The sequence below is a fragment of the Salvelinus sp. IW2-2015 genome, linkage group LG32, assembly GCF_002910315.2.
Source record: "Salvelinus sp. IW2-2015 linkage group LG32, ASM291031v2, whole genome shotgun sequence".
Classification (NCBI taxonomy): Eukaryota; Metazoa; Chordata; class Actinopteri; order Salmoniformes; family Salmonidae; genus Salvelinus; species Salvelinus sp. IW2-2015.
Window position 1 is genome coordinate 36,612,505 of NC_036871.1, and position 21,798 is coordinate 36,634,302.

The 21,798-nt window shown below is 43.4% G+C and overlaps 1 protein-coding gene across 1 annotated transcript in view; it reads right to left on the bottom strand.

Moving 5' to 3' along the window:
* Window positions 1–19,395, bottom strand: part of LOC139023434 (streptococcal hemagglutinin-like) — a 48,606-nt gene extending 29,211 nt beyond the window's left edge. Inside the window, exons 1-3 of the mRNA XM_070436588.1 lie at window positions 19,383–19,395; window positions 15,897–16,335; window positions 764–927 (exon numbers count right to left, since the gene is read on the bottom strand). Coding sequence (XP_070292689.1) covers window positions 764–927; window positions 15,897–16,335; window positions 19,383–19,395 — 616 coding nt within the window. The remainder of the gene's footprint in view (window positions 1–763; window positions 928–15,896; window positions 16,336–19,382) is intronic.
* Window positions 19,396–21,798: the final 2,403 nt, after the last annotated feature.

Consider the following 21,798-nt stretch of genomic DNA (forward strand, 5'->3'; position numbering starts at 1 on the left):
AGAACTGGACAAGTAGGGGGAGGTATAAAGTGCCCTAAAAAGGTTTTTCTGTACACTGTCTGGAAGGGAAACAAACAAGTGAACTTGCTGTAAATTGGACAGTGAATGTGGAATTGTGAGATATATAACATCATATGAAATAGAGCCAGTTGGATGGAGGTTCAACTCTAATGTTCCCAAGTCAACCAGAACAATAACGGAGGAAAATATTGAAACTCAACCTAAATCACTTTGTCTTTGTCTCTCCTTGTCAACACAGGTACGGTAGGTAACGTATTCCTTTGTGAGTTTTCACTCTATACCTCACACATGTCTAGGTGTGMGTATAACCTTTTCACTTCCTGGTATGACAGACACTATCACTGTCTAACCTTTCATACAACCCCCCTCTACTCAATAGAGACTAGTCTAGTCAATAGACCTCTTCAGAACTATATATTTCTGCTGGATGTGTACCAGTGATTAGGATGGGTAACAAACATCAGATACTATGGGAAGGTTCAGGAGAGAGTCCCTTAGAATTGAAGGATCAGTTGTTGGAGACAGATTAAGTGTGTCTGGTAGAATGTGTACTGTATGTGTGTGTGGAGGGGGTTGGGGGGTGTATGTGTGCGTGGAGGGGGTTGGGGGGTGTATGTGTGTGTGAGTGTGAACGTGAGAGGAACTGGAACAGATAACAGATCAAATAGAAGAAAAAGATGTAGACAGAGAGGAGGGGATAGCAAGATAGTAGAGGTATGCTGTACATCCACATGTCCTTCACCTGTCTCAAAGTATGTGGATGTGTTGGAGATGCTCTGGCAGTCCAATGAGATGGCAGTGACCTGGATCAGGTATCTCTTTCCACAGTTCAACATGGTGATCTGACAGGTGTTTGAGGCAGAGGTGCAGGACAGGGCCGTCCCATTCACATCTACAGCCTCCGCCCTTGACAACACATTCACAGTTTGGTCATTGAGTCATTTAGCAGATGTACATAACATATGTGTGTTATTCAGAGCCACTTTCAATGAGAGGGGACACAGGAGTTTTACCCGGACCATGTGACCTGACTGGGAAAAACACCAGACCCTGGATAAGGGATCAGGAATAACTCTTGGTCCTAAGAAAAAGGCATTCAACTGAGGAAGATGTAGCAATCACATAGAACAGCACAATCAATCCAGGTAAATAAGAGACAATAGTCACCTGTAGGAGTTGGCTCCCAACACCTGTCCCCAAGTCACTGTCACCACCCCACTAGAACAGCTGTAGTTCATTGAGATGGACATGACCCTGTTGATGGCTAAAAGCAAGGACAAATACAGATTATGCCATGCCTGTCTGTCTGTCTGTCTGTCTGTCTGTCTGTCTGTACTGTCTGTCTGTCTGTTGTTCTGTCTGTTGTCTGTCTTGTCTGTCTGTCTGTGCTGTCTGCTTGTCTGTCTGTCTGTCTGTCTGTTCTGTCGCATCTTCGTTCCTCTCTCTCGTCTGACGTGTCAATTTCATCTCCGTTTCCTCCTCTCTTCTGACTGTAATTTCATCTCGTTTCCTCTCTCTCCTCTGACTGTAATTTCATTCTATTTCCCTCTCTCGCTGACTGTAATTTCATCTCGTTTCCTCTCTCTCTCTCTGACTGTAATTTCATCTGTTTCCTCTCTCTCTCTGACTGTACACATTTCATCTCTTTTCCTCTCTCTCTCTGACTGTAATTTCATCTAATTCCCCTCTCTTCTCTGACTGTCTAATCATTCTCGTTTCTTCTCTCTCTCTCCTGACTGTAATTTCATCTCATCTCTCTCTCTCCTGACGTAATTCAATTCTCGTTTCCTCTCTCTCTTGACTGTAATTTCATCTCGTTTCCTCTCTCTCTCTGACGTCATTTCATCTCTTTCCTCTCTCTCTCTCTGACTGTCATTCATCTCGTTTCCTCTCTCTCTTCTGACGTAATTTCAATCTTCCTTTCCTCTCTCTCTCTGACTGTCATTTCATCTGTTTCTCTCTCTCTCTGACTGTAATTTTCATCTCGTTTCCTCCTCTCTCTCTCTCTGACTGTCATTTCATCTCTTTTCCTCTCTCTCTCTGACTGTAATTTCACTCTATTCCTCTCTCTCTCTCTGACTGTATTTCATCGCGTTTTCTCTCTCTCTCTCTGACTGCGTAATTCATCTCTTTCCTCTCTCTCTCTGACTGTAATTTCATCTGTTTCCTCTCTCTCTCTGACTGTATTTCATCTCGTTTCCTCTCTTCTCTCTGACTGTAATTTCATCTCGTTTTCTCTCTCTCTCTGACTGTAATTTCATCTTCGTTTCCTCTCTCTCTCTGACTGTGTTAATTTCATCCTTTCCTCTCTCTCTCTCTGACTGTAATTTCATCTCGTTCCTCTCTCTCTCTCTGACTGTAATTTCATTCTCGTTTCCTCTCTCTCTCTGAACTGTCATTTCATCTCGTTTTCCTCTCTCTCTCTGACTGTAATTTCATCTTGTTTCCTCTTCTCTCTGACCGTATTTCATCTCGTTTCCTCTCTCTCTCTCTGACTGTAATTTCATCTCCGTTATCCTCTCTCTCTCTGACCGTCATTTCATCTCGTTGTCTCTCTCTCTCTCTGACTGTAATTTCATTCTCGTTTCCTCTCTCTCTCTGACTGTATTCATCTGTTTCTCTCTCTTCTCTCTGACGTATTTCATCTCGTTTCCTCTCTCTCTCTCTGACTGTAATTTCATCTCGTTTCCTCTCTCTCTCTGACTGTATTTCATCTCGTTTCCTCTCTCTCTCTGACTGTAATCTTTATCGTCGTTTCTCTCCTCTCTCTCTGACGTATTTCATCTCGTTCCTCTCTCTCTCTGACTGTAATTTCATCTCGTTCCTCTCTCTCTCTCTGACTGTAATTTCATCTCGTTTCCTCTCTCTCTCTCTGACCGTAATTTTCATCTCGTTTCCTCTCTCTCTCTTACTGACCGTATTTCATCTCGTTTGCTCTCTCTCTCTCTTGACTGTAATTTCATCTCGTTTCTCCTCTCTCTCTCTGCACTCGTCATTTTACATCTCGGTTCCTCTCTCTCTCTCTTCTGACTGTCATTTCATCTCGTTTCCTCTCCTCTCTCTGACCGTATTTCATTCTGTTTCCTCTCTCTCTCTGACCGTCATTTCATCTGGTTCCTCTCTCACTCTGACTGTAATTCATCTAATCTCTCCCCTCTCTCTCTGACTGTAATTCACTCTATTTCCTCTCTCTCTCCTGACTGTAATTTCATCTCTTTCCTCTCTCTCTCTCTGACTGTCATTCATCTTCGTTTCCTCCTCTCTCTCTCTGACTGTAATTTCATCTAATTTCCTCTCTCTCTCTGCGTATTTCATCTCGTTTCCTCTCTCTCTCTGACTGTCATTTCAATCTTGTTTTCCCTCTCTCTCTCTGACTGTATTTCATCTGTCTCTCCTCTCTCTCTGACTGTAATTTCATCTCCGTTTCCTCTCTCTCTCTCTGACCGTCATTTTATCTCGTTTCCTCTCTCTCTCTGACCGTAATTTTTCATCTCGTTTTCCTTCTCTCTCTCTCTCTGACTGTAATTTCATCTCGTTTCCTCTCTCTCTCTTCTGACGTATTTCATTCGTTTTCTCTCTATCTACTCTCTGACGTCATTTACATCATCGTTTCTCTCTCTCTCTCTCTGACTGTAATTTTCATCTCGTTTCTCTCTCTCTCTCTCTGACTGTAATTTCATCTCGTTTCCTCTCTCTCTCTCTCTGACCGTCATTCATCTCGTTCCTCTCTTCTCTCTCTGACTGTAATTTCATCTCGTTTCTCTCTCTCTCTCTCTGACTGTAATTTCATCTCGTTTCCTCTCCTCTCTCTGACCGTCATTTCACTCTTGTTTCCTCTCTCTCTCTCTGACTGTAATTTCATCTCGTTTCTCTCTCTCTCTCTGCACTGTATTCATCTTCGTCCTTCTCTCCTACTTCATTTCATCTCGTTTCCTCTCTCTCTCTGACTGTAATTTCATCTCGTTTCTCTCTCTCTCTGCACTGTACATTGTCATCTCGTTTCTCTCTCTCTCTGCTGACTCGTCATTTCATCTTCGTTTCCTCTCTCTCTCTCTGACCGTCATTTCATCTGTTTCCTCTCTCTCTCTCTGACTGTAAAATTTCATCTCGTTTCCTCTCTCTCTCTCTCTGACTCGTAATTTCATCTGTTTCCTCTCTCTCTCTCTGACTGTAATTTCATCTCGTTTCCTCTCTCTCTCTGACCGTCATTTCATCTCGTTTCTCTCCTCTCTCTCTGACTGTCATTTCATCTCGTTTCCCTCTCTCTCTCTCTGACTGTCAATTTCATCTCGTTTCCTCTCTCTCTCTCTGACCGTCATTTCATCTCGTTTCCTCTTCTCTCTCTCTGATCGTCATTTTCATCTCGTTTCCTCTCTCTCTCTGATCGTGTATTTCAATCTCGTTTCTCTCTCTCTCTCTGACTGTAATTTTCATCTCGTTTCCTCTCTCTTCTCTGACCTGTTAATTTCATCTCGTTCCTCTCTTCTCTCTCTCTGACTGTAAATTTCATCTCGTTTCTCTCTCTCTCTCTGGACTCGTATTTCATTCTCGTTTCCTCTCTCTCTCCTGACGTCATTTCATCTCGTTTCCTCTCTCTCTCTGACTGTCATTTCATCTCGTTTCCTCTCTCATCTCTCCTGACGTCATTTCATCTCGTTTCTCTCTCCTCTCGTACTGACCTTTCATTTTACATCTTCGATTTCCTCTCTCTCTCTCTGACCGTCATTTCATTTCTCGTCTTCCTCTCTCTTCATCTGACGCATTTCATCTCGTTTCCTCTCTTCTCTCTGACACGTAATTTCATCTCGTTTCCTTCTCTCTCTCTGACTGTAATTTATCTCTTTCCTCTCTCTCTCTTGACTGTAATTCATCTCGTTTCCTCTCTCTCTCTACTGACTGTATTCCATCTCGTTTTCCTCTCTCTCTACTACCTGCATTTACTCTCGTTTCCTCTCTCTCTCTCTGACTGTAATTTCACTCGTTCTCTCTCTCTCTCCTGACCTGGTAATTTCAATCTCGTTTCCTCTCTACTCTCGTCTGAGCTGTATTTCAATCTGACGATTTTCTTCTCTCTTCCAACAGTACTCACTGGATGTGATGTGTGAGACATTAGTGGGTTCTCCGGGCTCTAGGAAGGCGTTGACTGATGACACTCCTACAATGTATGTGGAGCAGGGTTGTAGATTACTGACTTCCATGTACGTAGTGGTGGTGTTCTTCAGTACAGGCACGCTGGGTTTGTTGCTGTCTGTAACGCTGACCTGATACAACAGAACTTTGTTGACCGTCTGCCAAGTTACACGGGCTGTGCTCCTTCCTGTCGCTACTACGMCAACACCAGCTGGCGGTTGTACCACTGTAGGGAAAGAGATAATGGTGTGATTAGTAGGGACAGTACTACAGACACCACTGTTACTAGGGATCATCTGAGTCTTTCCTGACCACTTGATGTGACTAGGAAAAACTCAGGGCCCTTGCTATAGACATGCGCAATTTGAGTTTGTCCTGTTACTGTATATCAAAGGAGGCTGGTGGCACTTTAATTGGGGTGAACGGGCTCATGGTAATGACTGGAGTGGCATCAGTGGAATGGTATCAAATACATCAAACACCATGGTTTCCTGGCTTTTGATGCCGTTCCATTTGCTCCGTTCCGGCCATTATTATGAGCCGTTCTCCACTGTTTTACATACTTTATCATATAGCCTGTATGATTCTATTTGTCAGACTTACATGTAGTGATTGTCTTGGTCATGCTGCTGGTCCCCAGTCCCGCTTGGTTGGAAGAGTAGACATAGCAGTTATAAGACTTTGCAGGTGTGAGCCCATCCACCTGTCCAGTCAGCGTAGTGAAACTGTGGTTGTATCTGTCTCCGTTACTGAACCCGTCCACAACCAACAAATACTTGTCAGCCCCAGTGACGCCGGACCATTCAAATCTGATCGAGGTACTCGATATCGCCTTGGAATAGGTGATTTGGGATGTGGCGGGAACTAGAAACAAGATAAGGAAACTGTTGATGACTAACACTCAAAGAAATCAATGAAAATAGGTAAACATGGACTAATTAACTATTGGTCATTTTACACGTAGGAGAGTTACCTGTTGTCGCAATTTGCATGTTAGTGCACATCACATAGTAGAACTGAAAGACTTTCAATTGGACTTGGTAAACACTCCCTGGCCGCAATCCTTGGATCAGCCTTTGCGTACTTGACGCAGGCAGTGMCACCACAACTGGCGCAATGCTTATTGAGTTCACGACCCGCAAATCCAGAAAATAATTTGTGGCTCCAAGGTAACTGTTCCATTGGACGTTCAGTGTCGATGCTGAAGGAGACGTTATTGACGTGATACTACAAGCTGAATAGAGAACAGAAAAGTTGTCAGTTATGAAGGATAGCATGACGTAGCAGTACAAACGAAGACATTGGACAATAATATTTGATCAATTGTTAATGAGTTCTATAGTTAGGCCCTGTGCTACAAATAAAGGTTAGGAGTTGTGCATCTGGGAGCAGAGAAAACACATCAGCTGAAATGTTGCTAATGATGATGACATTTTAACATGTATTCTGTGTAGTTTCCAAACAACCACAGTATTCTAGTTAGTTCTCTTTTATCAATTCACAATGACTCGTCATTATTAGAATACACTACAAAAAAATGATTAAAATCTATATTTGACAGACAAAATAAATTGTTATTGTATTGAATTAATAATAAGTTTTGTTCTACATCTATAGACATTTCTAAGGGTTGACGTTGGTYCATTGCCACGTTACATGTTTAACCTAAAATACCAGTGTAGCACAATATCTTCTTTATAAAATACTGTATATTAAGTTGTGAACCACCAAAAATTATAACAAATAAATAAACCTTCTAGCACAATAAAATGAAGTGTTTCATTCCAAAATGTTATATATCCATTTTCAGAAATGTTGACGAATTCGCTTTTTTTGTTTAAAGAATTTCTGAAAGAGATTYGTGTGTTATTTCCACATCTAATCATGGCATGGGGTTGTTCAATGAAATGCATGTGTATTTTATGTTTTTATTTCAGAGAGACACATTTTGTCACGAATATCACCGAAGGTGGCTCCCCTTCCTGTTTGGGTGGCGCTTGGTGGTCGTCGTCGCCGGTCTACTAGCTGCCACCGATCCCTTTTTCCTTTTCGTTTGTTTTTGTCTAATTGGTTTCACCTGTTCCTTGTTGGGTTTTTGGGGTGGGTACTATTTAAGTTCGTTTAGCCCGCTTGTGTTTGTGCGGGCTTGTTGTTATTGTACGTAGGAGGTGTATTGTTGATTTTGGGTTTTCGCTGTCCGGTTTATGTAACAGTGGTGTTTGGGTTGTGTTTGCGCCTGTGTTTTGGCTTCACCCATTTTTGTACCTGTTCCTGTTTACTGTGGACATTAAAGCGTTTTTTCKCGTGAAACTTCTGCTCTCTGCGCCTGACTCCACACCCATCATTCTCCTGACGTTACACATTTGGTTACAAATGTAGATGTATCTGCCTCTTAGAGACAAAAGTAGCACTGCAAAGGTTTTACAAAGTCAAATGTGACAAATAATAAAAAATGTTATAAACAACTGTACATATGATACTTTTGTGACGTCAATTTTTAAAAATTAAATAACCGATTATCAATACAGTAATATGAGATCTGGGCTCTGGTCAAAAGTAGWGCACTATATAGGGAATAGGGTGCCTTTTAGGATGAGGCCTAACTCTAACAAAACACTATAGCAAGAGGCTAGATTTATATGATGGGTTGAATTTATATGTTATACAGGATATGAACATTCCATTCCAGCTAAACAATGGATATARASCGTTTTGCAAAAAAACAAACATTTTAATACACATCTAAAATCTATGAATAAAAAATTTGAGAACAGTGATATTTTACACACACATAGAAGTACCCATAAGCACTAAGTTCTGATGGAAAAAACACAAATGTGAAAAAGTTGTGGATATAGCGTTTTGGAAATAAACTCTTCAAATACTTCCAATATAAGCCCAGCTAACTCACCTGCTAATGCATGCTGTATCTGAAAAAGCAATAAGGACAAAAGTTTAAAAAAAAATTATGTACAAGACAAATCACAGCATCTACCTCCATCATCCACAAATAAAAAACAAAATACAATAGAAATGCATTAGAATGAACACTTACCTGAGTCAATGACAATAAGATGAAAGGTAAATATAAAGTTCCAAGCTTTTCCATGATGACTGTTAGTGTTTCAATAAGTTACATCCATAGGTACATGGGAGCTTGGATACAGGAGCTTATCTGGAATCTTCAGCAGCAMGGCACGGGTAGATCAGCTCTGTGGGATCCAATCAGAGAGCCCCCAATAAGGACAGCTGTACTCTCTCCTCTCTGCCTGTGGGCTTAGGTCAGTGTACAGGTATCATGATGGGAAGAAGAGAAAGTGTGTGAGGGGGTTTCCAGGCGATGTCTACACACCCTACACCTGATCTTTGTTCTCAAAAAATGGTTTTCGATAAATCCTGTTTCCTGCAAGGTATGATTACAGTACCAGTCAAGAGTTTGGACACACCTATTCATTCCAGGGTGTTTCTTTATTTTGACATTTTTTTTACATTGTAGAATAATAGTGAAGACATCAAAATGTAKAAAGAACACATATGGAATCATGTAGTAACCAAAAAAGTGTTAAACAAATCAAAATATATTTTWTATTTGAGATTCTTCAATGTAGCCACCCTTTGCCTTGATGACAGCTTTGCACACTCTTGGCATTCTCTCAACCAGCTTCATGAGGTCACCTGAAATTAGGTCATGAGGTCACCTGGAATGCATTTCAATTAACAAGTGTGCCTTGTTAAAAATTCATTTGTAGAATTTCTTTCCTTCTTAATGCGTTTGAGCCAATCAGTTGTGTTGTGACAAGGTAGAGGTAGTATACAGAAGATAGCCTATTTGGTAAAAAGACCAAGTCCATATAATGGCAACAACAGCTCAAATAAGCAAGAGAAATGACAGTCCATCATTACTTTAAGACATGAAGGTCAGTCAATCCGCAAAATTTTCAAGAACTTTTGAAAGTTTTCTTCAAGTGCAGTTGCGAAAACCATCAAGCGCTGTGATGAAACTGTCTCTCATGAGGACCGACACAGGAAAGGAAGACCAGAGTTACCTCTGCTGCAGAGGATAAGTTCATTAGAATTAACTGCACCCACAGATTTCAGCCCAAATAAATTCACAGTAATCCACAAATTCAAGTAACAGACACATCTCAACTTAAACTGTTCAGAGGGAGACTGCGTGAATCAGGCCTTCTCGGTTGAATTGCTTTAAAGAAACCACTACTAAAGGACACCAATAATAAGAAGAGACTTGCTTGGCCAAAAAACATGCGCAACGGACATCAGACGCGTGGAAATCTTTCCATTCGGTCTGATGAGTCTAAATGTGTTGATTTTTGGTTCAAACGCTGTGTCCTTTGATGAGATGCAGAGTAGGTGAACGGATGATCTCCGCATGTGTGGTTCCCTCCATGAAGCATGGAGGAGGAGGTGTGATGGTGTGGGGGTGCTTTGCTGTGACACTGTCAGTTATTTAGAATTCAAGGCACACTTAACCAGCATGGTTACCACAGCATTCTGCAGCGATACGCCATCCCAATCTGGTTTTGTGCTTAGTGGGACTATCATTTGTTTTTCAACAGGACAATGACCAACCAACACCCTCCAGGCTGTGTAGGCTATTTGACCAAGAAGGAGAGTGATTGAATGCTGCATCAGATGACCTGGCCTCCACAATCAACTCCGACCTCAACCAATTGAGATGTTTGGGATGAGTTGGACCGCAGAGTTGAAGGAAAAGCCAGCTAACAATGCTCAGCATATGTGGGACCTCCTTCAAGACTGTTAGAAAAGCATTCCAGGGTGAAGCCGTTGAAAGAATGCCAAAGTTGCGCAAGCTGTCATCAAGGCAAAGGGTGGCTACTTTGAAGAATCTCAAATATAAAATATATTTTGATTTGTTTTTAACACTTTTGGATTAACACATTATTCCATATGTGTTATTTCATATGTTTTGATGTCTTCACTATTATTCTATAATGTAGAAAATAGTCATAACTAAAGGATTAAACCGTGAACCATAAGTAGGTGTGTCCAAACTTTAGACTGGTACTGTATGTGATATTTATTCCTKATTTCTGCTTAATTTACACCTAATTTCAGCCTAATTTTCTCCTAATTTGAAAATAAAGTGTTCTGTAGGAAGTTATGTGTCTGAGATGTCTCTAAGGATGTTTTTTAAATTATATTGTCTTCCTGTTTGAAACCCACTGGCATGAAATAACGTGATATTGCTTTCACTTACTTGAAATACAGTGGTCATTCTAAGTAAATTAATTCCTAAATGTACATCCTGGTTTGGTGACAATAGAAACGTGTTTCRTAGACATTTGTATACACACGTGTTAAGAGCTGTGTAACTACTGTTTGAGTTTCAAATGGACCTAMCAGCCACAAGTAAAGTATCCTATTGTACCTTGTGTTCAGGTATTGTTTGTTACGTCTATTGTGTTTGCTTTACAAAGTCAATGGGAAGAAGTCAGTGTACTCTCCCCATCTCTTCCTTCACGTCATAATGTCAGGCAGCGGGTTACATCTTCCTCTTGTTGTAGGATTAGACCTCACCAGGGATCATGTACTGTGAGTTACAAAGACTTTGGCACCTAGAAACCCAACAGACATATACTTATTCTAAGTGAAAGGCCTAGTTCAGAATAGATGAGAATAAACCTGTATTAAGAAATTAAGCATCACATTCATGTCTATCTTTATGTGGAGAAAGAAAGGCCAGATACAGAATCTGGGGTTTTGACTTGGGTCTTTCATGGTGAACTAGAGACACTACAAGTTGTGGTGTTCCGTGTGTGATTATGGGAAGGGTTGAATGATGGGATTTAAAATGACTCTTTCTCCATATTTGCYCATCTCATCTAACCTTGACTGACTGTCTTTGTCAGAAGACAATGAGGGATTAAGCATCTATTATGCGTCCATTGTGGTTGAGATTCTAGAGTTTGKGATAAGAGCTGCGTGTGAAAACAAATATGCCACCTTGATTCAGAGCCTGAAACTCAAACCTTACACAATGAGTGGAAATTGTGTTGATCTATGATTAAGGGAAAAATGATGTGAACAGAGAGATACAGAGAGATACGGAGATACAATACTCAGATCCCTCTCCTTCGGTCACTCCTCTGTACCGGACCTACCCCTCACTGTTAGGCCCTCTGTTCCTCTCTTCCACTTCCCCTGTCCATCTCCATTGCCCTTAATCCATCTACCATCAGTCCATCTGCCTCGGTCCATCTACCTCTGTCCATCTGCCTCGGTCCATCTGTCCCTGTTCATCTGTCCCGGTGTATCTGTCCCAGAGTACATGTCCCAGTTATCTGTCCCACATCTGTCCCAGTCCATTTGCCTCAGTCCATCTACCTCAGTCCATCTACCTCAGTCCATCTACCTCAGTCCATCTGCCTCAGTCCATCTACCTCAGTCCATCTGCCTCAGTCCATCTACCTCAGTCCATCTACCTCAGTCTATCTGCCTCAGTCCATCTACCTCAGTCCATCTGCCTCAGTCCATCTGCCTCAGTCCATCTACCTCAGTCCATCTACCTCAGTCCATCTGCCTCAGTCCATCTACCTCATGTTCTCTTTTACTCTTACTGGGTCACTTGGAATCAAAAAAATAAAGGAGAGCCACACACTCTAGGATCTCAGATGCAAAAAGTTTATGTCCAATGTTTCGACAGACAAGCTGTCTTCATCAGGGTATAATGACAAACACTGCGGGATGACATGATATGTTTTCGGACTTTCCCATGGTGGTATTCTCGCGGGGCAGAAACCTCAGAGATCAATTGGTAAACTCTGATTTACCACCCCAAGATCTCCCTGCACAACATGAATTTGCGCCCCTACTAAGTAATTTGCGCCCCTACTAAGTGTAATGGCTGTGCTCAATGCAATGGCACTCATAAATGTAGATCCTTCAAACACCCACAAACAGGGAAACAAATCCCAGTCAAAGGTGTTATTACGTGCTCCACTAAGGCAGTTATTTATCTTATAACTTGTCCTTGTGGTAAAAATTATGTGGGTAAAACAAAGCGCAAATTTTAAGTACGTATCTCAGAGCATCGTAGCACCATTGGGTGCAAAAACTCGACTTACCCAGTTGCGCCCCACTTTTTGGAAGAAAACCACTCGATTTCGTCTCTACGTTAAATTGGCATCGAACATGTCAACCTCCCTAGGAGAAGGGGTGACCTCTACAATTTATTGTTAAAATGAGAGGCTGCCTGGTTCTTTAGTTTAAAGACCCTTGCTCCATTCGGTCTAAACGTAGACTTTGATCTGAAGCCATTCTTGTGATTATTGTGATTTTGCTATTGTAAATGTTTGTAGGCTTATGTAGCCACATTGTATCTATGATCGTATGCTGTCCATTTATGTTTTTTGTATGCTATMTTAATATATGAGAATTAACCAATGATATCAGGCCACACCCGGCCATGATTACAGACACCTGTGTGTCTTTTAACACTATATAAACGAGTCCTCCCGCAGTGTTTGTCATTATACCCTGATGAAGACAGCTTGTCTGTCGAAACGTTGGACATTAAATATTTGCATCTGAGCTCTTAGAGTGTGCGGCTCTCCTTTATTTTTTTACGTGTTCCACTCCGCTAGCCAGCACCTCTCCTAAACAGGTGTTCCACTCTGCTAGCCAGCACCTCTCCTAAACAGGTGTTCCACTCCGCTAGCCAGCACCTCTCCTAAACAGGTGTTCTACTCCGCTAGCCAGCACCTCTCAAAACCAGTGTCTCCCGCTAGCCAGCACCTCTCAAACAGGGTGTTCCACCGCTAGACAGCACTCTCCTAAACAGGTGTTCCACCCGCTAGCCAGCACACTCTCCTAAACAGGTTCGCACTCCGTAGCCAGCACCTCTCCTAAACAGGTGTTCCACTCGCTAGCCAGCACCTCTAAAACAGTGTCCACTCAGCAGCAGTTCTGACAGTTCCACTCGCTAGCGCACCTCTCAAACAGGTGTTCCACTCCGCTAGCCAGCACCTTCCTAAACAGGTGTTCCATCGCTGACCAGCACCTCTCCTAAAACAGGTGTTCCACCCGCTAGCCAGCACCTCTCCTAAACAGGTGTTCCACTCCGCTAGCCAGCAACCTCTAAACAGGTGTTCCATCCAGCACCACACTCCTAAACAGGTGTTCCACTCCGCAGCACACTCTCCTAAACAGGTGTCCACTCCGCTAGCGCACACTCTCCTAAACAGGTGTTCCTCTCCTGAGCAGCACCTCTCCTAAACAGGTGTCTCCCTAGCCAGCACCTCTCCTAAACAGGTGTTCCACTCCGCTAGCCAGCACCTCTCCTAAACAGGTGTTCTACCCGCTAGCCAGCACCTCTCCTAACAGGTGTCCATCTAGAACGCTCTCCTACGTTCCACCCGCTAACAGCACTCTCCTAAACAGTGTCCACTCCGCTAGCCAGCACCTCTCTAAACAGGTGTTCCATCCCGCTAGCCCACCCCACCGGCACCTCTCCAAGGTTTCCACTCGTAGCACTCTCTAAACAGGTTTCCACTCGCTAGCCAGCACCTCTCTAAACAGGTGTTCCCTCCGGCTAGCAGCACCTCTCCTAAACAGGTGTTCCACTCCGCTAGCCAGACACCTCTCTAAACAGGTGTTCCACTCCGCTAGCCAGCACCTCTCCAAAACAGGTGTCCACCGCTAGCCAGCACTCTCCAAACAGGTTCCACTCCGCTGACAGCACTCTCTAAACAGTGTTCACTCGCTACCAGCACCTCTCCTAAACAGGTGTTCCACTCCGCTAGCCAGCACCTCTCCTAAACAGGTTTTCACTCCGCTAGCAGCACCTTCTCCTAAACAGGTGTTCCACTCCGCAAGCACCTCTCCTAAACAGGAGTTCTACTCCGCGCCAGCAGCCTCTTCCTGAACAGGTGTTCTACTCCGCTAGCAGCACCTCTCATAAACAGTGTTGCTACTCCGCTAGACAGCACCTCTCCTAAACAGGTGTTCAACTCCGCTAGCCAGCACCTCTCTAAACAGTTCTACTCCGCTAGCCAGCACCTCTCCTGAGGTTTCTACTCCGCTAGCCAGCACCTCCTAACAGGTGTTCCACCGCAGCCAGCACCTCGAAACAGGTGTTCTACTCCGCTAGCCAGCACTCTCCTAAACAGGTGTTCCACTCCGCTAGCCAGCACCTCTCAAACAGGTGTTCCACTCCGCTAGCCAGCACTCTCCTAAACAGGTGTCCACCGAGCGCATCTCTACAGTTTCCCCTAGCCAGCACCTCTCCTAAACAGGTGTTCTACTCCGCTAGCCAGCACCTCTCCTAACAGTGTTCCACTCACGCAGCACCTCCCAAAGGTGTTCCACCCGCTAGCCAGCACCTCTCATAAACAGGTGTTCCACTCCGCTAGCCAGCACTCTCCTAAACAGGTGTTCACTCGCTAGCCAGCACCTCTCCTAAACAGGGTGTTCACCACACTTCCACAGTGCCACCGCTAGACAGCACCTCTCATAAACAGGTGTTCCACTCCGCTAGCGAGCACCTCTCCTAAACAGGTGTGTGTTCTTTCGCCTCCAGAATCAAACCACATCCATGACAGACAGATGAAGGAACTCAAGGAAAAATAACCAGAACTCAGACCAACAGCACATTATCCTTTTCAAAACCAAATAGCAACATTTGCAGGCCAGGTCCCACTGGTGATCTCACTGAGATTACACAAGTTGTTTAAACGTGATCACCTGTATACAGCAAGGATACAGCTGAGATTCTAATCTTTGGAGGAAGTTGGTTTGCTGAATCATCTGTAGAAAAGCCTGTACAGGAAGTTATCTGTATGTGTATGGAATACATACAATTTAATGTGCTTGAATGAGCCTTAAAACACAACAACTAACAACAACAGTTAAATGTCACCTATATGAATACTAGGATAAACAATATCTCAGGCATTATTATATATTCACATGAGGATAACTGTATTCCGGATGGGCGTTATGTAGGAATGTGATAGCCTGTTGCATGTAGCTTTTTGTAAAGGCAAAGCAGCGGCAACAATGGGTCCACACCTCTCTATCTCTCTTTAATTTCTCTCTCTTTTCTCTTTCTCCACCCTCCTGGGTGTTGTGTTTGTCTCCTAGCTAGATGAGGTATTGCAGGCCGCCAGTGCTATGCCAATACCTCTTATGGAGAGGGTGTCAGATAGCTGACTGTGTCCGCTTCGGGCACACTGACTCCTGGCTCTATACCTACACATGTTTTCTACTTGTTTCCCCCGTTCTTTACTTATTAGAAATGGTGTGATGGCAGTGGTTTCAGTTGTTTGGTGAAGCAGGATTGTGCGTGTACTGTTGATTTAGTTCTATTCAGACCAGTAACAGACTGTTCTGTATGTTCTTTGGAAGCACTATAGGCCAGGGGTATTCAACCGGGGTCCGCGGCAGAGGTAATGCAGGGGGTCCGCCAAAATATATATATATAATAATACAGTACCAGTCAAAAGTTTGGACACACCGACTCATTCAACGGTTTTTCTTAATATTACTATTTATACATTGTAGAATAATAGTGAAGACATCAAAACTATGAAAAACACATGAATTCATGTAGTAACCAAAAAGTGTTAAACAATCAAAATTATTTATATGTTGATTACATCTCTTGCCCTTTTCATCACCTGATGAAAGACCAGAAATGAAAAACTTTATTTTTTGCTAAAGTATGATGGTGGGCCCTGGTCGCCGCTTTGGGTGGGAGGGGGAACCTGGGTCCCCGCTTTGGGTGGAGGGGGACCCTGGGTGCCGCTTTGGGTGGGAGGAGGACCCGGGTGCCGCTTTGGGTGGGAGGGGGTCCCTGGGTCGCCGCTTTGGATGGGAGGGGTCCTGGGTCCCGCTTTGGGTGGGAGGAGGACCCTGGTCGCCTGTGGTGGGAGGAGGCCCTGGGCGCCGCTTTGTGGGAGGGGTCCCTGGGTCGCCGCTTGGGGGAGAGACAGGTCGCCACTTTGGTGGGAGGGTCCCTTGGTGCTTTTGGTGGAGGGGTCCCTGGGCTACTTTGGGTGGAGGGTCCCTGGGTCACCGTTTGGGTGGGAGGGGGTCCTGGTCGCCGCTTTGGGTGGGAGGGTCCCTGGTCGCGCTTTGGGTGGGAGGTCCGGGTCGCTGCTTTGGGTGGGAGGGTCCCGGTCGCCGCTTTGGTGGGAGGGGGTCCTGGGCAAGAATAGATTGGAAGACGCTGAAAGGTAAGTCATATGAAACACTTGTTATTCCATGGAGTTATTCTCTAACTTTCCATTTCAATTTAGTGACTATTATTGTTCCTATGTAGTGACATGATAGCTGTTCTTAGTTATGCATTCTGACTAGGGTCCTTATCCCAGAACCGCTTTTATAACAGTCACAATACTGTGTAATATTATGCTATGTGGTTCAACGCTCTATATCATATATAGTACCAGTCAAACAGTTTGGACACAACTACTCATTCAAGGGTTTTTCTTAATTTGACTATTTTCTACATTTAGAATAATAGTGAAGACATCAAAACTATGAAATAACACYRATGGAATCATGCAGTAACCAAAAAAGTGTTAAACAAATCAAAACATATTTTATATTTGAGATTCTTCAAAGTAGCRACCCTTTGATGACAGCTTTACACACTCTTGGCATTCTCTCAACCAGCTTCATGAGGTAGTCACCTGGAATGCATGTGTGACTTGTTAAAAGTAAATGTGTGTTGTGACAAATCAGTTGTTTTGTGACAAGGTAGGGGTGCCATACAGAAGATAGCCCTATTTGGTAAAAGACCAAGTCCATGTTATGGCAAGAACAGCTCAAATAAGCAAAGAGAAACGACAGTCCATCATTACTTTAAGACATGAAGGTCAGTCAATCCGCAAAATTTCAAGAACTTTGAAAGTTTCTTCAAGTGCAGTCGCAAAAACCATCAASCGCTATGATGAATCGGGCTCTCATGAGGACCACCACAGGAAAGTATGACCCAGAGTTACCTCTGCTGCAGAGGATAGGTTCATTAGAGTTAACTGCACCACAGATTGCAGCCCAAATAGATGCTTTACAGTGTTCAAGAAACAGACACATCTCAACATGAATCAGGCCTTCGTGGTCGAATTGCTGCAAAGAAACCAATACTGAAGGACATAAAAAAGATGAAGAGACTTGCTTGGGCCAAGAAATACGAGCAATGGACATTGTGGAAATCTGTCCTTAGGTCTGATGAATCCAAATGTGTTGATTTTTGGTTCCAACAGCTGTGTCTTTGTGAGACGCAGCTACCACAGCATTCTGCAGCAATATGCCATCCCATCTGGTTTGCGCTTAGTGGGACTATCAGTTGTTTTTCAACAGAACAATGACCCAAAACATACCTCCAGGCTGTGTAACCTAGCCTCTACAATCACCCAACCTCAACCCAATTGAGATGGTTTGYGATGGACCGCAGAGTGAAGAAAAAGCAGCCAAAAAGTGCTCAGCATATGTGGGAACTGGTTGAGAGAATTCCACAAATTAACTTTTAACAAGGCACAACTGTTAATTGAAATGCATTCCAGGTGACTACCTCATGAAGCTGGTTGAGAGAATGCCAAGAGTGTGCAAAGCTGTCATCAAGGCAAAGGGTGGCTACTTCAAAGAATCTAAAATATAATATATTTGGATTTGATTAACACTTTTTTGGTTACTACATGATTCCATATGTGTTATTTCATAGTTTTGATGTCTTCACTATTATTCTACAATGTAGAAAATWGTAAAAATAAAGAAAAACCCTTGAACGTGTAGGTGTGTTCAAACTTTTGACTGGTACTGTACATAATATCTTTATTATTAATCTTTCAGAGATAAGTCTGAATTACTCCAAGAGATTCATTGATTGACGCCACACAGTGTGGTAATGCAATAGGGTGTGTTTTATTGTTTGAACACAATGAATGCAATGGGAACATTAATATGACCTGARGTATCATCCATATGACATGTATGACTCCAGGCATGACTCCAGTGCACAGGAGGTTGGTCGCACATTAATTGGGCAGAATGGGCTCGTGGTAATGGCTGGAGAGGTATAGYTGGAATGGTATCAAATACATGCAAACACATGGTTTCCAGGTGTTCGATGCCATTCCATTTGCTCCGTTCTGGACATTATTATGAGCCGTTCTCCCCTCAGCAGCAGCCTGAGCTCCAGTGTTATTCTAGTATGTTCTCTATGCTCCTCTTTCACAGTGACCAACAAACAGCCATATGACCACTGTTACATAACATGCTTAACAACAARCCTATGGAGGATTCCTACTTAGGGATACTTATGTTATTTCATGTATAAAAAGAAAAAAAAGACTGTACAGCTCACAGACAAATGTATGATGTGGCACACCGTTTCTCTTGTTTCTCTTGGGCCATAAAGGTAGACTTACACAAAGGACATACATTGTAATGATTTCTCTCTGCTAAACAGTAGGATCAAAAATCACAGTTTCAGTCTGTTAGTTAAAAACAATATATGTTGGAGAAAGACACAGCGGATACAGATAACGAAACGTCAAGCATTTGTAATTGAACACATTTAATGTGTCATTTTGATTGTAGAGATTATAATGTATAATTCACAAGCTTGCATGTCTCTTTATAGTCATATCAACCTGCATCAAGTCTTATTGAGTTATAAACTGAAGATAACACACCTTTAATAATGAACATAATGATGGTTTGTCATAAGGACACATGTTGGACCCAAACAGCATAGATAGATGAAGATAGAATCAAAGGAGGGGGACTGAATAAAAACAATTACATTTCAGCTGATTTCTTGACAGACGGGACAGACGTTGATATAAGTAGATTACATGTTGTGTCTTTCCAGGGGATTACGGGCAGTTCAGTCATCTGCGTCCCAATGCAGAAAGCCCTCAACATATTCTTACCTCTTTGTTGATTGACATCCACTGAATTGTGTCCAGTTTTCTTTTGTAAATAATTTTATAAGGGAGAAAGTGCCCAACAACACAGCCATTTGCATAAATATGAAAAGATAGACGTATCATCATAAAACGATACCAATTTAGATCATACAAGGAGAAAACTTTACCTTAAATTGAGGAGAGCTTAAAAATGGTCAGCTGTTTTTCAAATTCAAATCCACATTTTTCAGTTGGGCAGTTAGGTTCCTGGAAGAACTCACAAGAGCTAAGGAGGTTCCTCGATGAACCACCATCCTATGGGGTTCTTCAAAGTACCTTTTGGGGGCATTTTTTCAGTGCCCAGAACCCTAAGGTTCTTCAAAGAACTTTGAGGATCTTAGAAGAACCCTTGTTGAAACTCCCAATTTTTTGAGTATATGTTGAACACCATTATTTCTCTTTCTCTTCTTTCTAGTGATCTATCGGGGAAAGAGAAGTGTCGATTAGAGAGTGAGTTTAAATTGTGTATAACAAAATCATCAACTGTAAAAAACAACTAAAAAACTGATCATAAACTCTGTTGTGTAAACTTTAAACGTTCATTGTGTCATACTTCATACATCGTCATCTACTATATTAATTATGAAAGATCCAGAAGAAAGGTGCTTTCACAAGACCTGTCCTTTGTGTTACCGCATGTCATAAAGAGTATCGCGTAACTTCATAAGCATCCATAAATTGCATCAGTCTATATGAGGTTGTCAACAACAATAAAGGCTGCAGATAGTCTAGCGGTTAGAGCATTGGGTCAGTAACCGAAAGATGCTAGTTCAAATCCCTGAGGTGAAAAATATGTTAATGTTACCTTGAGCAAGGCACTTAACCCTAATTGCGCCAGGGTTGCCGTTGATAATAGTTAGCCGTGACCCAACTGTCTGAGGGAGAGCAAAAAATCACATTTCCTATTTCACAAATGCATCTTAATACACACTTGTGTGAAAATAGGACAAATATAAACACCAACCAAATTAATTATGTTTTAAGACCAGACCTCTTTGTATAGAAAGGTCAATGTCCCAGTGGAACAACAGACTGAGAGGACAGGTCAGACAGGCATTCTTAGAGAGGTGAGACAGTATTCTTAGAAGAGGTGAGACAAGCTATTCTTAGAAGAGGTGAGACAGTATTCTTAGAAGAGGTGAGACAGTATTCTTAGAAGAGGTGAGACAGTTTCTTAGAGGTGAGACAGTATTCCAAAACTGATTTTTGTGAGATTTGTTTAACTGAAGATGTCACAACTTACATGAGGGTTCGGATTGATTTCAAACCTGCCAACACCGGCTGGCACAATCTAATCAGGCTGGCAGTAATCAAATCATCCATCTGTTTAGACAGTGGTAATGAAAACTTAGAAGAAGAACGGGGAAACAGAAAGAAACCTTGACAGCAGAGTGACTGACATTCCGTAGACAGAGGCTTGAACAACAGCAGCTTATAGACAGCTAACACATTAACACCAGTTCTACTGTTATACATCTGTCCCTCATCTGCTCCCTCATCTGTCCTCATCTGCCTCATCTGTCCCTCATCTGTCCCTCTCTCTGTCCCTCATCTGTCCCTCATCTGTCCCTCTGCTCTGTCCTCATCTGTCTCCTCTGCTCTGTCCCTCATCTGTCCTCATCTTGTCCCTCTGCTCTGTCCCCCATCTGTCCTCATCTGGTCCCCATCTGTCCCTCCTGCTCTGTCCCTCATCTATCCCTCTGCTCTGTCCCTCATCTCTGTCCCTCATCTGTCCCTCATCTGTCCCTCTGCTCTGTCCTCATCTGTCCCTCATCTTCCCTCTGCTCTGTCCCTCATCTGTCCCTCTGCTCCTGTCCCTCATCTGTCTCCTCTGCTCTGTCCTCTCATCTGTCCCTCTGCCTGTCCTCTGCTCCTGTCCCTATCTGTCCCTCATCTGTCCTCTGCTCTGTCCCCCTATCTGTCCCTCATCTGTCCCTTGCTCTGTCCCTCGTCCCTTTTCCCTCTGCTCTTGTCCCTCATCTCTGTCCCTCATCTCGTCCCTCATCTGTCCCTCTGCTCTGTCCCTCATCTGTCCCTCATCTGTCCCTTGCTCTGTCCCTCATCTGTCCCTCCATCTGTCCCTCTGCTCTGTCCCTCTCATCTGTCCCTCATCTGTCCCTCATCCTGTCCCTCATCTGTTCTGCCTCATTCTGTCCCTCATCTGTCCCTCTGCGCTCTGTCCCTCATCTGTCCCTCATCTGTCCCTCTGCTCTGTCCCTTATCTTTCCCTCATCTTCCCTTATCTGTCTCTCGCTTGTCCCTCATCTGTCCCTCTGCTCTGTCCCTCATGCTCCTGTCCCTCATCTGTCCCTCATCTGTCCCTCTGCATCTGTCCCTCATCTGTCCCTCATCTGTCCCTCTGCTCTGTTCCCCTCTGCTTCCTGTCCCTCTGCTCTGTCCCTCTGCTTGCCTCATCTGTCCCTCTGCTCTGTCCTCATCTTCCCTCTGCTCTGTCCCTCTGCTCTGTCCCTCTGCTCTGTCCCTCTGCTCTGTCCCTCTGCTCTGTCCCTCTTGTATTGCAGGTGTGTCCGTGTGGCTCAGTTGGTAGAGCATGGCGCTTGCAACGCCAGGGTTGTGGGTTCATTCCCCACGGGGGGACCAGGATGAATATGTATGAACTTTCCAATTTGTAAGTCGCTCTGGATAAGAGCGTCTGCTTATGACTTAAATGTAAAATGTAAATGTAAGGCCC